Genomic DNA, 15,731 nt, shown 5'->3' on the forward strand with positions numbered 1-15,731 from the left:
ATTTTGACAGGTGTGTTGCGGAGATATGTCTGCAGGTTTGATCTCTGTTGGATGTGAATTAAACATTGTAGCTAACACAATGGATGCCCCTTTACATACAAAATTATTGAAAAGATGTGATGTCAATAAGAGAGCAGCACACAGGAAACACAAGCCACGGGGGGTTATCCTGTCTCTGAGGATAGACAACAAACTCTGGGGATACAGGTAGAAGTCAAAGAAAACACCCCTTTCTCCTGCTCCTAGTAGGTAAACGGGAAGTGCTATTACATTCATGAAATCAGGATCGCAGCCCAGCTGGACTGAAGATGTTACACAAGGCTTTGAGTGAGATAAAATTTATTAGACAGGAGGCTAACCTGATAGTTAAGGTTAGTCTCTAGAAAATGGGCAATGATTTTGTTTCCAGTTTCCTTGCTCATGATCACTTGAATCTTGGCGCTTTGATAGTAAATGCATTGCTGTTTTCACTATCAGTGTATCTCAGTGCGGTGGTGTGAAGCTAAGTGTTGGGCCTGAGTTGAGTCGTACACGCTGGTGTGCGTACTGTTCCTTTGGGGATGGCAGACCTGGTGTTTTTGGGAGTGTTCAATGGAGAAGGGGCTGAATGCTATGGGGAAACTCTTCAAAGGGGCTCGGGGGCTGGGGCACACCTAATGTTAACCTGCAAGGCAAAGCTATGGCTGGCATAGCCCAGAGCAGAGGGCTTGGGTGGCGATCAGGCTGGGGATGTGAGGGAGCAGACACCCAGTTAAGCACAAGCAAGACTCTCTCATGCTGGCAGCAGGAGGGTAACAAGGTGACTCCCAGACCTAGCTACCCCGAGGACCAGCACAGGCCGTCATCCAAAATCTTCTGAGGGTTTCACACCCAAGCCCAGCCCTAGAACTTAGTGACACCTCCCCCGCACCCAGAACCTGGGCTCCCCAGGCTGGGATGGGAAGGGGCTACCTGGACCCCACCGAGACAACGCAGGTGGGAGACCCATGCTGATACGAGGGTGCAAAGAGCATGCTGCTGGCTGTGAGGGGGAGCCAGGCGAGTTGGGAAAGATTTTGTCCCAAAGGGACTAATCCAAATGGTGCTGAGACCATGACAATGGGGAGTGGGAAGAGTAAGGGAAGCTCAGCAAACGTCGGCAGGGTCACACCAGTTACCATCATCATTGCCGGGGTCAGGAACATCCAGCAGGCTTTAAAGTACAGCCCTGGTTGGAAGCCCAGCATCATGTGAATATCCCGGCAGAACCGCTTCATGCCTAGAGAAAGGAGGAGGAGATGGCATCAGAAACCAGCCAGCAACTCTAGCTGCGGGTTCTCCTGGCGAATCCCTTGGCTCCAGAGAGGCACCCCACCAGCTGTGTGAGCTCAGGGATTGGGCTGTCAGCCACGGGGGCAGAGAGAGCCAGGAGAACAACGGATGTGTTGTTTCTCCTTCTGTATCACGTGACTTTCTCTGCTCTGCTATGAGAGCAAGGAAGGGGTTAAACTTAGGTATCCGCTACCATTGTGATGACACAAATGTCTCTAGCTTGATCTGGAACTTCCATCCAGCTGCATCGACCCTGGGAAGCAGCAAGAGCCTGGAGCTGAAGTGTCTAGCCCTCTGCCATGGGGTTCATCTGCACAAGCTGGAAACTACACCTCCCGCTCCAGTTCAAATGCCCACTGAATGGACAAGTTTCTCCCCCCGCAGCTCTCACTTCCTTGTTCTTCCACAAGCTTTTGCATGAACCTCTAGATGTTTCACCACTTGCCCTGCTCAGGAGAGTCCATGGAGGCCAGTTCCCCTTACCATAGACACGTGTCACCACCAGGCAAGTTGTAATCACCACCACCATGAGTCCAAACCCAGCACTGTAGTCATCCAGCAGGACTAGCCAGTACATCCCCCCCTGGAGAGAGAGAATGACAAGCAGCCAGACCCTCAGTGAAGGACCCGTTATCACCAGAGCTGGTCAACAAGCTCCCACCCGTGTTCCCTCGCCTTTTGGGATGAATTCTCTTGTGCCCCTTTCCTGGTCACATTTGGGAGGCTGAGTTTTAGGGGCCTGAATATTCGTGGGAAGCGAATGCCAGTGTATCCATCCTGTTTGCATGCTCATCCAATCAGGGGACAGAAGTAATGCCACGCCACATATTAGATCAATTGCAGCTTGGATTTTGAATCTCAAGTATGGAATACTCACAGCGAAATGTTAATAAACATGGGCTCTACTGATTAGATAAATTATTCCCTGCGAATGATTCACTCTGCTCTGAAGTCACCTAGCGTCTCCACTCCCACGGCCCTATCTGGTGGGACGCTCCATCCATTTCTCTTCCCGAGCCCCCTCCCACTCAGTCATAGTCACAAATGATCATGGATCTGACAAACGTCCTCCTGTAAATCCTCAACTAACTGAGCACTCAGACGCCAGTCAAAGTCGACTCTGACAAGCTGGCCTGTGGGAAAGGTTGCCTACCTCTGTCGTGAGAATGAGCCCCATCAGGTACATGGCGATACAGATGATGGCTGAGAAAAAAGCCTTCTTGGGCCGCAGGTAATAAGGAAACTCATCTGTCACTGCAGTAACAATGGTCTCCATGAAGGCAAACTGCACATAACGGAAAACAAGCCACCCTAAGCGTGTGTGTCTGTGTGTGGGGTTAACGTACAAGGTTCGGCATGCTGTGTCCTTACCTGGCTGTCCAGGCCCAGTGTCAGCAGCATGAAGAAGAAAAGGAAAGACCAGAGTGGAGAAAGAGGAAGCATCGTCATGGCCTGGGGGTACACCACGAAAGCCAAGCCGGGACCTAGGGGACAGGCAGAGGATGGGACAGTGAATGGGATCGTACATCAGACACAGCTGGGCAGGCGGAGGGAGTGTGCCAGCCCAGGCAGGGGATGGCACCACTGGGAGAAGGGGGGGGGGGCGGGAGAGGCGTCCTACAAGAGCAGACAGGAGGTGTTCCCATGTGTGGGATTGAGCAGAAGCAGGCAGGGGCCGGCACCGTGGGAGGGGGCAGGAATCCAGCCTCAAGGCTTTTTCATGCTATTTTTTTAGATAAAAGATCACGATTGCCTTTTCTTGATCAGCAAGAGTGTCGCGCAGCGCACGGCAGGCAAGGAGAGCCCCCAACAGCGGGCACCTCCCTCCTGCCCGGGAGGTCTCCCCCTGTCACCCACGGCCCCAGGTTTTCAACAGAATTGTACGCTGCCCGCAGCCTGGGAGATGCCCTAGCTGTGGTGGCAACGTCTCCCCAGCAGGGGGCACTGTAGGGGAGGCTACCCAAGGGGGAGCTGCTAAGTCGCTCATGGCTTCACCCGCCTCCCAGTAGGAGGCCCTATAGGGAAGCCCTGGCTGGTGGGAGCTCCCAGCTGGAGGAATTGCAGTAGCCTGCGGATGGAGGAGGTCCCCAGTACCTCAGGTCTCCCCACTCACTGCACGAGCGTCTGCCTCCAAGACCCGGGAGGGAGCCAGCGCAGAAACGGACGTTAGCCCTTTGAGAGGGGAAGCTGACGGATCACAGCCTCCAGGAGCCACTACAGCGGGACTCTCCGCCCTGCCTAGTTCCTTATCGCCCTGCCAAGGCCCTGAACGAGACAGCTGAGCATGATGAATGCCCCACTCCCCCCAAACCCACTCGTCTGTATCAAGCTGCCATTGCTACAACAGGCAGCGCTGGCTGGTGGAGCCGCGTGGCTTTATTCAGCCTCTTGTCTGTCACCCCACCACCGCCCAGCTAACATTCCCCCCTCTGCCAGCCCCGGGTTTGTCCTGGGAACGACAGCAGGAGCTCCTGGGATGTCTCACTAAGCACCAAGGGACAGGGTTGTCACTCGGCCCATTCCTGTGGGACTTGTCGCAGCAGCTCCTGCCCCAATGCACTGGGGTGGCTCATGTCTCTCATAAGGTGTTTCCCCCTGGGCCCCCAGCCAGGAATGGGCTTTGCAGAGCCTGGAGAAGCGAGAAGCTGCCTCTGGTTATTGTTTCAGTGCTCTGGCCTGGTTTTGGAGAGCTAGGCTAGTGCCCACAGCTGCATGCTCAGGCTCTGTGTGTCCTGCTCCATCCCTCCATGTGTCAGAGCCTCCCCTCTGTAAGTAACACCATCCCCTCCTCCACCCATGGCCTCTGGGCAGCGCCTGGTCCCCACCACGCTCGGCAAGGAGAGTCCCAGGGGCTCCCAAGCCATCTCTCCTGCATGGCAGAATGAAGAGCTGGCATCACACCACCAAACCGCCCTTCTCTTCCTCTGGGCGTTCCTTGCGTTCTCTGACACCCGCTGTGGTTTTGTTTCTGTGCCTGGCTCCTCTGGTTCCACGGGTGCCCAGGGAGACATATATCCCACCTGAGCCCAGATTCCTCCCTGGGGCTCCGTGAGCTGGCTTCAGCTGTTTTATCAACCTAGACCCCTTTGTTACAGTCCTACCAGACCAGCTGACACTTGGGCAGCAGCCTGGACTCACTGCAAGGGAAGGAGCAATGGCTCCCTGCACACGGGAAAGGATAAGGGCCTGACGACTGCACCAGAGGAACTGCTCTGGGGAGTTCTGTCTGCGCTGGGAGCTGGGGAAAGAAAAACGACTGGGAAACAGCCACCATTAAACGCTGATTTCAGGCCCCATTAGGTGGCCACATAAACTGTGCTCCCAAATCCTGAATTCGCGGCTGGGCACTTAGGCGCCTGCTTCCCCGTTTTGCCCTGGCGAGGGCCCATTTGTGCACGTAATGAAGGCAGCTGCTTCTGATCCCCAAACCATCATCTCCAGGAAATGGCAACTCAGTGGGAGCTTAGGCTGGACTCATGGCGAGGGAGAAGGAAGACCTGGGTTCTAACACCTCCTCGGCCCAGCCTGCGTGGCCCGCTGTGTCCCACCCACCAATGGAGGATAATACCACCCACCTTCATAATGTGCTTTGAACTCCTCCAGTGAATGGCTCTTTATCCATGCAAAGTCTCATGGTTATTATTGTTTTAAACTATCACACCTGAGTCTTATAAAGCACTTATAAGCCCGTCCCCTCTGCATACACACCCCAACCTACATATATCCCCACACACGCATGTATTCACACACACACACACACACACCCACGTACCCACTCACACAACAAGAAAAGAGGGAAGGAATTATTATTTTTTGGTCTGACCTGCTTTTGCCACTTGGTTAACCGGGATGCCCAGCTCCTGCGACATGTAGCCCAAGACGGAAAAGATGGCAAACCCGGCCAGGATGCTGGTGATGGCATTGCCCAGGGTGACTATAAATGTATCTCTGCAGAACAGACAGCAGCTGATCTGAACGTGTCCCCATCAGAGCCTGAAGAGACTGCACTGCTGAGAGCTCGCATGGTTTCCAGAGGAGAGAGAGGAGGCAGCGGCTGACTGGGGAGGGGCACCAAGAAAAGACCCACTTTGGGGGCACAAGCTGGCTTTCTGCGCCAAGCTGAGATGGGTTCCCCAGTTAGAGAGGGGACAGGCTCTTTTCTCTTTGCCAGCGTCCGCATTCAGGAGCCTGTGGGGAGCTGGACTTACAGAGAAACTAAAAGTGCGGAGATGACTCTGGGCAACTTCCCCACCTGTTTTGGGTTTTTATTACGAATATCAGGGAAAATCAATGGTGGGGGGCAGCAAATTCAGCTGGTTCTCAGCTCAGCTCGGCTGTGAAACACCCCTCTCAGCACTGGACAAGGCAACCCGTTCCTCAGCATCTGCTGGGGGCCGGAATCAGGCTAGGGAAAGTGGCACTCAGTGCCTGGCTCGTGCCAAGACAAGGGCCCCTCCTGCATGCAGATGAGGATGCAGGTGTCTCTCCTTACAGGTTGCCACTGGGCTCCATGCATCCCTATCTTTCTGCTTGTTTCTTGCCTGCTTCCTTCTTCTTATCCACCTTATCCTGACCCATCTGTTCCCTTTAAAGAGACAGTTGGTGCTTACCCGTTGGTGCCCCATGATATGCAGCTTCCATTCCGGGAAGAGAGGTTGTAATAACTCTAAGGACCCAGGTCAGTTTGAACCCCACTGTGAGTGTCACCCCGAGGCTCACCTCCATTTCCTGTGTGAGGACTGGAAACCCACCTGTAAATATTCTGGTGGAAGGTGTTATAAGACGCAAAAGTGAGCAGTCCCCCGAAGCCCACCCCAAGGGAGTAGAAGATCTGCAGAGCCGCCTCTATCCACACCTGGGAGGGGGAAACAAGGAAGAAGAGCTCACTGCACCGAAAGGAGTGCATATCTCAGCTCCACTCTCAAGAAGAGAGTGCTTTCCGGGCGGGATTCCCTCTGCTCCAGACGGACATGCTGACTCCTTTTACCGAGCATATCTCCACTCTTTGTCTGCATCGCCAACACTGATTCCATCCAACACGGGTCTCTTAGAGTCAAGTGAGGGCAGTTCCCAGGGTCCTTCGCTTCTGGGCTTCCTTCACAGAGAACTACCAAATGCTCCAGTGGATTCCAGCCCTGACCTGGTGCAACCACCTTGGGCAAGTGTTTGGAGTCCATGCTTGGACTTCTCCACCTACTCTGAAATGGAGACCCCATCGGATTTGGAAGTACCCACATGGAGGAGGGAATTCAGTCTAGTTGCTTATTGATTACCCTAGGCTGCTCCACCAATGGGCCATCACCCTAAGGGAGGGAGAAGGGAATCAGTCCAGGGGTTTCTGCACTGGCCTCCAACCCAAAAGCCAATGGTGGAGAAGAACTGCATTTGGGTGCATGCTTGGGCTTCTCTTAAAGTGCAGGCTGTCCTGGGCTTCCTAACAGCTGCTATTCATGCTGCTGATGTGTTTGCCGTACTTTATGCTGTGTGGTGAGATCCTGGTTGCAGGGATCAGGCTGGAAATGATTTCCTAAGTTTTCTTTTCTACTTTCAAAGGCAGGAAATGATTTTGCATCTTGTTTGCATGCCAGTCAGCTGGTAAGAGTGTTAATTAGAGCCATGAATAACCAGATTGACCTGCTGTGGCATTAAACGTCCTTATACAATGGAAGCTTTTCTTTTACACACATGTCAGTTTTGGGGATTTCCCTGTTTCACCGCTCTGCTTTGCTTGTCATCATCACTTGAAAGCAGTGGCCAAAAGACTGGATCCCAGCCTGATCCAGGTAACTGAACCCCACAGTATATTAAAAGTGCCCTGTCCCCTTCTCACCTTGGAAGACAGCAGGTGATCAAACTGGGGTGTGAGGTAGAACTTGATTCCTATCCAGGCCCCCTCCAGTGTCACACCACGAATGAGCAGCATGATCAGGATGAAGTAAGGGAATGTGGCAGTGAAATACACAACCTGCGGGAAGAGCGGATGGATCTGAGTTGAAGCTTCAGCAAGACCTTCTCTTAACCGCACTGACGCACAGGGGATCTTTGCCCACTGGACAGTTCCACAGTCACTTGCAGAAGAGGCCTGCCCTTTGGGGAGCGTCTCTGTTCAACTAAAAGTCTGCTTTATCTTGCACCTCACTGCTTTGTGGGTTTATGATGTGGGCAACACAATGTTGGATGGGTCACTGTGATGTATCCATGCAATTTACTGTGGCACACGGCCATGCTAATTCCATCGGAAGCAGAGTTGTGTCATTAACTACATTCTAGCCCTGAATAGTGGGCAGGCATTTGATGATCTGCAAACTACCACCCTCTCCAAATTGTGCCTATTGATAGCCATTGTATTTAGCAAGAGAGCTAGTTATTCTAATTGATATTTCCAAGATATATATACACAACCACACACACACAAATACTGTAGGTCACGGAAAATGACCACTTAACCTCGCCAGGTTCATTCTCGTGAAGCAAAAGACAGGGGGCTGCAGGAGGAGAATGACTCCTGGTCTTACCTTGCCGGAGGATTTGACTCCCTTGAGGATACAGAGGTACACGATGACCCAGGAGAGCAGGAGACACAGGCACAGATTCCAGCGGATTCGCCCAGGGTCCCCGATCCCAGAGCTCCCTTGGATATGCAGAACATAACGACTAGGGCAAAAGGAGAGCCATTAATAAACAGGTAGCATCCTCCCTTCAGCAATGTGCCAGGGACCAGAGCTCCTGTCTGAGAGCCCGTAATTTACGCTGCAGCACCTTAGAACCTGGATCTAGCTTTGACTCTGACAATAAAAATGATACTGAAAATCCCTTTGCGCAAGGAGAGCCAAGGGTTTGATTCCTTGGCGGGGGGAGTTAATTCCTGACCACACGTTAATGAACTGAGAGGTCCCCAGGGAAAGGCTGGTTTTTAGCTTAATTGTCTCAATCAACACAAATGAACTATTTTGAACATAAGAACATAAGAACGGCCATACTGAGTCAGTCCATCTGGCCCAGTATCCTGTCTTCTGACAGTGGCCAATGCCAGGTGCCCCAGAGGGAATGAACAGAACAGGGAATCATCAAGTGATCCATCCCATCTTCCATTCCCAGCTTCTGGCAAACGGAGGCTAGGGACGCCATCCCTGCCCATCCTGGCTAATAGCCATTGATGGATCTATGCCTACATAGGCTACATGTTCCATTTTCACAAGCCCGTGTAAATTAACCCTTCTGCTGGGTCACATGATCATTCCGTACCATGGGAGACTCCAACATGGCCAGAGAGTGCAGAAGTTCTTGACCTCGCAACTGAGAACGTCTCTCCCACACCTGCCCCCTGCCAGAATGGGCACTTAGGGTGGCATGAATTTTCTATGGCATGGTCACCCAAGTGTTTAGACCCTCACTAGCTACCAAGTGCTCTGTGCCTGGCAGGGTGGAACGGACACATTGTAAAATGACATCCAGGGGTTTTGTACAGCCACAAAAGCTATTCAAATGTCAGCCTTAAAGAGTCGAAGAAGAGAGAGAGACACACACAAAGAGAATGACTGCGTTTAAATTAGACAGTAGAACCATCGCTAATGGTCATCCACTAACCAGGGTCACCCATCCTATGTAATGGCTAGTGAAACTTCAGTCCCTGCAAGTGGTTAATCTCATCTGACCATGCAGCCGCCTATCAGAACAGCCAGCAACATACCCAGGCATTTGGTGGCTAACAGGTTCCACTGAATCAAAAATACACATGGAACCAAGGCCGATTACACACAGACAGGACCAAACCCAGGCCCCTTTTGCCCGTAACCACATGCCCCTTCCACCTAAACTACAGCTTCCTGTATCTGTGAGTAAATAGCAAACTGTTAGATAGTGAAGCCAGCCGTGAGAAGGCGCCATGATCCCAGGTGCTAAGCTGGCATATAACATATACGACCACTGTCTCAATGCAGCGACGCAGTCCAGGTTGTGCCGACACGCTGGATAGTGCTGATGACAACAGCCGCACGCCTCATTGTGCCCTTGGAGAAGGTGGGTGCCCATCAAGCCATAGCGTGCGTGTTGCAGACCCATCGCCACGGTTCCTACACCAGTCTCACTCACTCCAACCCCCACCCTGCTCTGCCACGGTCTCTGGCTAGCCTCCTTACTTCCAGTACTCCTCGCTCGGGCTGACGGTGTTAGTGATGTTGAATGGGATGGCAGCATTCCCTGCCTTGATGACCTGGTGATCCAAGCAGAGGTCGGTGTTCCACCAGTTGCCGCAGTGCTCCCAGGGCAAGTTGCTTGTCAGGGACGCGAAGAGGTAGAAGAGCACGTAAGCAATGATCATGTTATAGTAAATGGCCACCAGAGAGACGATCAGGATCGTGCCCATCCCAACACCTAAGGGAGGGGAGACGTAAACACAGCTCAGTGTGACGGCAGAGAGACACCCCCCAGTCGTCTCTCCCAGGTGCTGCTTAGCTACTGCAATGCTACCAAGGCATCCGAGGGGCCCAGTCCTCGGTACAAGCAGACCAGCTGTTAGGAATCTAAAATGGACCTTAAACCACAGCCATGAACTAGATCAAAGCAGAGCTGCTAGGTTATTGTGCAGGAAGGAACAATAACCCACCATAGCAAGGGGGATGTTGCATGAGACCATCAAGGATCTGCTAACAGGCTCATCGCTTTCCTGGCTTTTCCTGGCTCAGGCCTAGAGCCGAGAACTCTGCTCCAGCCACGTCTGAGCCTTTCCTCCTGAGATCGCTTTGAAAGCCACAGGCACTGGCGCAGAAATGTGACAGATCTATGCAAGGGGGAAGCTGCCTTCCAGTGGGGAGAACTACTCTAGATTCCTGTAGACAAGTGTCAGCCAGAGAGACTCCTTTTCCCTTGTCAGAACTCCCTTTCCAAAGCTTAGCAGTGGACTGGGGGTTTGCACTGGGTGAGAGAAGTAGCGTATATGCGCATACAGATCTTATATAGACTTTAATGATTTTTATATCTTAAATGAGTTTCATCTTGAGCAGTTTTTAGGTAACTTTTCTCTTTCAAGATGAAACTTTCAGAGCTGTGTTTGCCTTATGGCCCAGCCCCTGTATACCCAGCTTGCCTTATTTGCATGAAGAATGATGGCATCTGATCATAAGATGTTCACGTTTATTTTTACTTTTGCTGATGGATGGACATTGAGTGGCTGGTTGTTGCCTAGAGTCTTTTCAAGCCATTATTTTTATAGGATTTGGGGTCAAACTTTCCATAAAGTGGTGACATAATGTCATCGCAAGTTCTTTTCACCCAGCCGAGGCCATGTCAGCCTTCTCAAAAGTAATCGTATGTTCTCTACGTTTGATATTTGAAGGAGTGGAGGGCGGCTGTCACAGACGTACAGCCTCTGAGGTAGGCAAACAGTGAATATTTTTTAAATTGCTGGCTTAAGCAGGACTTTTCTCCAAATTGACACTAGCTAAGCATAATCTAACTCGAACCTGACTGGAGCAAGTTGCATGGCCATGCAAGAGTTGAAATTGAAGGAAGGATCTCTGGCACTGAGGTTGAGGTTCAGTCATTAGATAACAATTTGGTTTCAGTGTCAAAATATTTAAAGAGCTCCAAGTTATAGATTCGATTGACTTTGGTGAAGCTCGTTAGCTGGGCTTTATAATGAAGTGGACAGTCAGCTCCTTAGATGCTGTCTTAGAATTTAAAAGGGTTGATTACTTGTTGCATTCATCAGATGATTTAACTAAATGATGATTTAATTACAATCCAATATTGAAACTAATGTGTTGCTTTGACCTTGATTTGATGGCTGCATTGCTTTATTCTTAGGTTAGTTTAATATTTGTAACAACAGCTTAGCTGTGGTGATGTCCTCTCGATATTTATTTTTGTTTAATAGTTGTAATAAAATTTATGAAATTGACACTGAGTCACATTTCTTTCTGGAAGTAACATGGGTCCAGAGCCCTGGAGGACCTGGATGGATAGATGCCAGCTAGTCAACCTAAAAGCCTGATGTGCTCCCCCTAATTAGCTTGTAGTTCTCACAATTGCCTTAAAGATCAAAGGATGGCAATGCTAACATGTCTCACCATCAGCCCTCTGTTATGAGGGCAGGAAGAAGGAGGGAGGAGAGAGCAGGATTGGGGTTCATCACGCACCTTTAAAGAGTGGGCTTATCTTCCAGACTGCAAGTGGCCCCAGGCTGGAGAACTGGCCTAGTGAGAGCTCCATGAAGAAGATGGGGATACCACATATTGCCAGCATGATGAAGTAAGGAACAAGGAAAGCTCCTGTAGGGGACAAAAAAGGCAGGGAGGGTGAGCCTGGAGCGCTGGTGCTGGGACAGGAGATCAATACAGTTTTATAAAGCTCCTGAAACATCTCAAAGTGCACAGAGCCAAAGCCTGGAAGGTGATGAGTACCCACCACTCACATTAAAGAGTCAGTGAGGGTTGGGATTGCCTAGGGCGTCTCAAGATTTGGCCCTGTATATGTAGGAATCCCTCCCCCCACCACTGCAACACAGCCCTCTCTGCAGCAAAATGCTGTTCCAGCGAGACTAAGCATCAGTTCTTAGGTCAAGGAGTCAACGACTGGGGGGAATTTCAGCAGGGAAAATGTCATTATTATCTGCTAGAGTATGGTCAGGACCCCAGGGTTAGCACCCCACGAGTGTGAAAAGTTCTGGGAAAGTTATAGTAAGCAAGTAAGTAAGTAAGTCACGGCCTTCATTTTACATCTCTTCTGCAAAGATGGCATCTCCAACAGCAAGGCACCCCTTGGTGTCATATTATCGTGCTAGCTGGATACTGACTCAGCGGGATGCTGCCTGCCAAATCATAACCATTTACTGCAGCGTCCGGGAAATTTATTAGAGGCGTTCCAGGACCAGCTCTGACTCTGCTTAGCTTTTGGAATCTGGGGCAATGAGAGCTGGGCAAATAATGCATCAGGAATGGTTTATTTCGTGTCCTTGAACTCTCTGCAAACAGGCTGTCAAATTCTCCAGTTTATTTACTATTCCAAATTACTAGCAAGTATCTCTCTGGAATAATTCTTCATCTGCGGGCTGTTTGCAAATACCCTACTGTGAAGATTGGTGATGATGTGCGGGATGGCCATATCATGATGGGTCTGATCCTGGAATGGATGACGCATGTGACCAGACAAAACCCTGAATTTCAGGAGTCAAGTTGGCAATTAGCACTGTTGGTTAGTTATTGCATTGTGAAGAGTGCATGATGTTTGAGGTTTCACCCATATTCAGGCTGGTGTAGCCTGTTCACTGAGACATTTGCAGGGAGTGATTGCACAAAGGGCATGCCTAGATGCTGCAAATTTGTTCCATAAGTGAGATGAATACCTGTGGGAAATGTTTGCCAGGATCTACAGAGGTCTGGATTGGACCAACAGCAATGTGAGGTGGCTTTAGAGGTGGTGCCAAAGACCAGGAGGGACTCATAGCGTTTAAGACTATCAAAGCCCTATCCACATTCCCATTTTAAGGTCTTTGAAGAGCAGGTCCCGTGGGGTGCTGTATTGTCACACACAGAGTGGGGGTTCCCAAGCATGCACTGTTATATCCTTCTAGGGCATCATCAGATGAAATCATCCTTAGTCCATGGTAAGCCACTCCTGTACTGAGATACCAAGCCTCACAGAAGTGGACTGGTCCACTGAGATAAATCCTAGGCTGTTTCTCCTGACCAGTCTGAAGAGAGACCAGGCAGTTCCAGGGAAATCATCTGAAAGCCAAGAATTTCCAAGTAACTGCAGATTCCCAACCCTGAGAGGGAAGGGGAGAAAGGGACATAAGTGAGGCTTTAGTCCAACATGAGGGGATGGAAGTGGTGCAACTGAACCCATTAAAGAGGGGATGATTGAGCATGTACCTCCCCCATTGGTGTAAGCTCTGTATGGAAACCGCCACACATTCCCCAACCCCACACAGTAGCCAATACAGGAGAGAAGGAAATCCAGCTTCCCGGTCCAGTTCCCTCTCTCTGCTGGGTACTCCATCTCCAGGTCCCCATCTCCTTGGTCGCTGGGGCTCATCAGCAGGTCTGGAATTATGGGCTGACCGAGAAAGAGAAGAAGGGGGAGGAGGGTAAGGGAGTCGGAGAGAAGTAGGCCAGGGAAGAAGAAAGAGAGAATGAATAAACGAGGGGAGAGGAGAGTGCAGGCCGAGACAGGAGAGAGGATGAAACGAGGGAAGAATGACAGAAAGGCAGAAAGGGTTTGTTGTAGAAAGGGAGAAGGTGGAAAGGGAAGAGGTATGAGAAACAGGGTTAGAATTCATGTGGCTGATTCACCAAGACTTTAACCCCAAGGAAGGGTCCCCTAAGAATCCCCTTATGGTCAGTTCCCAGAGGGCAGGCTGACACAAGTGACTCCAGGAGACCCTTGGCTGTCGTTCAGTGGAATATTATCCCTTCCGTGTTTCTTCCCACTCCTGGCTGAGCTAAGGAGTGCCATGGGGACTCTCCTTGGGTGGCCAGAACCTATCTCCCAAGCACTATCCTGCCTGCTTTTCCCAACCAGAAAATTCAGAGGTGGTAAAGCCAGAAGGGACAATGATGAACATCTAGTCTGACCTCCTGTAGCACAGGCCAGAGCATTTAGGAGGACAGAATGAGAAGAATGGTCTCTACATTGCCACAGACTGTCACATACCCACTGAGCCTGTGCTGGTGAGAACTGGGGTTGACCCTGCTTATATCCCCTTGCTACGTGGGACACTCCATGCTAAAAATGCTGTATTTATTTCCCACGCTTTTGGCTTAGGGTGACCAGATGTCCCGATTTTATAGGGACAGTCCCGGTTTTGGGGTCTTTTTCTTATATAGGCTCCTATTGCCCTCCCACCCCCGTCCCGATTTTTCACACTTGCTGTCTGGTCACCCTATGTTGGCTTGAAGTACAGTGCTTCAGTGATAACCATGTGCCTGGTGCCTAAGATCCCTTCCAGGCTCACAGAATCTGACCCCTGGTCCGCAGAGTGCATGCTGCTATCACATGGCAGGATATTAACCCTTTCCTTTCCCCCAGGATCTCAAAGCTGGGCCACAGCTCAGCAGGATTGTGGGGCAAATCTTAAAACACAGCTAGTTTTGCTCACGCTCTTTGATCTGAAAGTGTTACTGGATATTTGGCTTTGCAATGAGATATCCAACCCTTCCGGGTGAGACACGCTTTCCATAGCCAAAAAGACGGCAGAGCCTTACTTGGGGGATTGGCTAGATGAGGGGTTTTCAACCTTTTTTTATTGGCAGTCCTTTAAAAAAATTCGAATGGAGGTGCGGACCCCTTCGGCATCTTAGACAAAGTCTGCAGCCCCCAGGGGCTCTGTGGACCACAGGTTGAAAATCACTGGGCTAGAAGATTAAGGCTGGTCCTTACTTTATCTGAAGTCATGCACCCAAATGACCGAACCTCCCTGACACACCATTGCCCCATGAGATCCCTGTACTGCTGTGTCCCCCAGCAAGGGCTCTCTGCCACCCACAGGCATCACAGACCAAATGTCACAGGGCCAAAGCCCAGTGACAGAATGAGGGGCTCTCAGCCACTGCTTAGCTGCAGGCTGAATATTCTAAGCCCCCAAGCTGCCGCCGTGTGTCATGCTCTGACCAGTGCTGTGATGGCAACGAGACAGTGGAGTCAAGTAAGGCGACAGGTGTCATGGGACCACAACAAACTCACTGGCCAATAGAATACACACGGGTCAATGGGATGACGTCCTCCTAGTTCTAGCCCCTCCAACATTTGTACTAGGCTCTTACAAGAAAGACCCTATAAGGGTTTGGGAAACATCTGTATGAACAGCTGTCACATGGCAGGGAATCTGCAGGGGGCACCTGGTCCGTAATTCCATGTTTTCTGCACAGGGATGGAGGTGGCAGAAGACCCAGCTGCAGCTGTAGAATCCCTTTTGGTCTGCCCCCCAGAAAAAAAAACAGACCAGCAACTAAAAGGTGGCTGGAAAGCCCAGTGCTGACCCTGCCACTGACCCGCCTTGCCAAACCCGCCCAGCACTCAGACAGCAGCCATCCCAGCAGGTGAAATGCTGGTGAAGCCTCCCCTGCCTGTCCCCCGGCCCCCTCTTCCACTTCTCTCCCTCTCTTGCGGCTGAGCTACGGCTGCAAAGTTCCTGCTGCTCAGTTTCCATGGAGACGAGGAGTTGTTCGAATGGAGAACGCATGTGTGATGTGTAGCCAACCTGATCATTAAACACAGACCTGCCTGGGACGTGTGGGTTTGCCCAGATGGTTACACACCTATATGCCTCATGCCTGCCTAACATGTACATCCATGCATGCACACATAGACATACTTACACATGGGCACACATCATGCACACACGTCCACACGCCTGCGTACCCATGTGCAAATACACACACACACATTCTGGCAAGCTTGGGAAGAATATCAACCTAATACAA

The 15,731-nt window shown here is 50.9% G+C and overlaps 1 protein-coding gene across 3 annotated transcripts in view; it reads right to left on the reverse strand.

Moving 5' to 3' along the window:
* Positions 1–15,731, reverse strand: part of SLC6A7 (solute carrier family 6 member 7) — a 32,344-nt gene that overhangs the window by 10,269 nt on the left and 6,344 nt on the right. For 2 of the 3 annotated variants that reach the window (XR_006283370.1, XM_007071494.3), the window contains exons 2-12: positions 13,182–13,365; positions 11,448–11,579; positions 9,450–9,684; positions 7,827–7,965; positions 7,142–7,276; positions 6,063–6,166; positions 5,135–5,259; positions 2,683–2,795; positions 2,465–2,596; positions 1,795–1,894; positions 1,158–1,258 (exon numbers count right to left, since the gene is read on the reverse strand). Coding sequence is in view for 2 of the 3 variants with exons in the window: in XM_007071494.3 (XP_007071556.2) it covers positions 1,158–1,258; positions 1,795–1,894; positions 2,465–2,596; positions 2,683–2,795; positions 5,135–5,259; positions 6,063–6,166; positions 7,142–7,276; positions 7,827–7,965; positions 9,450–9,684; positions 11,448–11,579; positions 13,182–13,365 (1,500 nt within the window). In the remaining variant the exon portion in view is untranslated. The remainder of the gene's footprint in view (positions 1–1,157; positions 1,259–1,794; positions 1,895–2,464; positions 2,597–2,682; positions 2,796–5,134; positions 5,260–6,062; positions 6,167–7,141; positions 7,277–7,826; positions 7,966–9,449; positions 9,685–11,447; positions 11,580–13,181; positions 13,366–15,731) is intronic. The other variant, XM_043521176.1, reaches the window with a different exon arrangement.

The sequence above is a fragment of the Chelonia mydas genome, chromosome 8, assembly GCF_015237465.2.
Source record: "Chelonia mydas isolate rCheMyd1 chromosome 8, rCheMyd1.pri.v2, whole genome shotgun sequence".
NCBI classification, from domain to species: Eukaryota; Metazoa; Chordata; order Testudines; family Cheloniidae; genus Chelonia; species Chelonia mydas.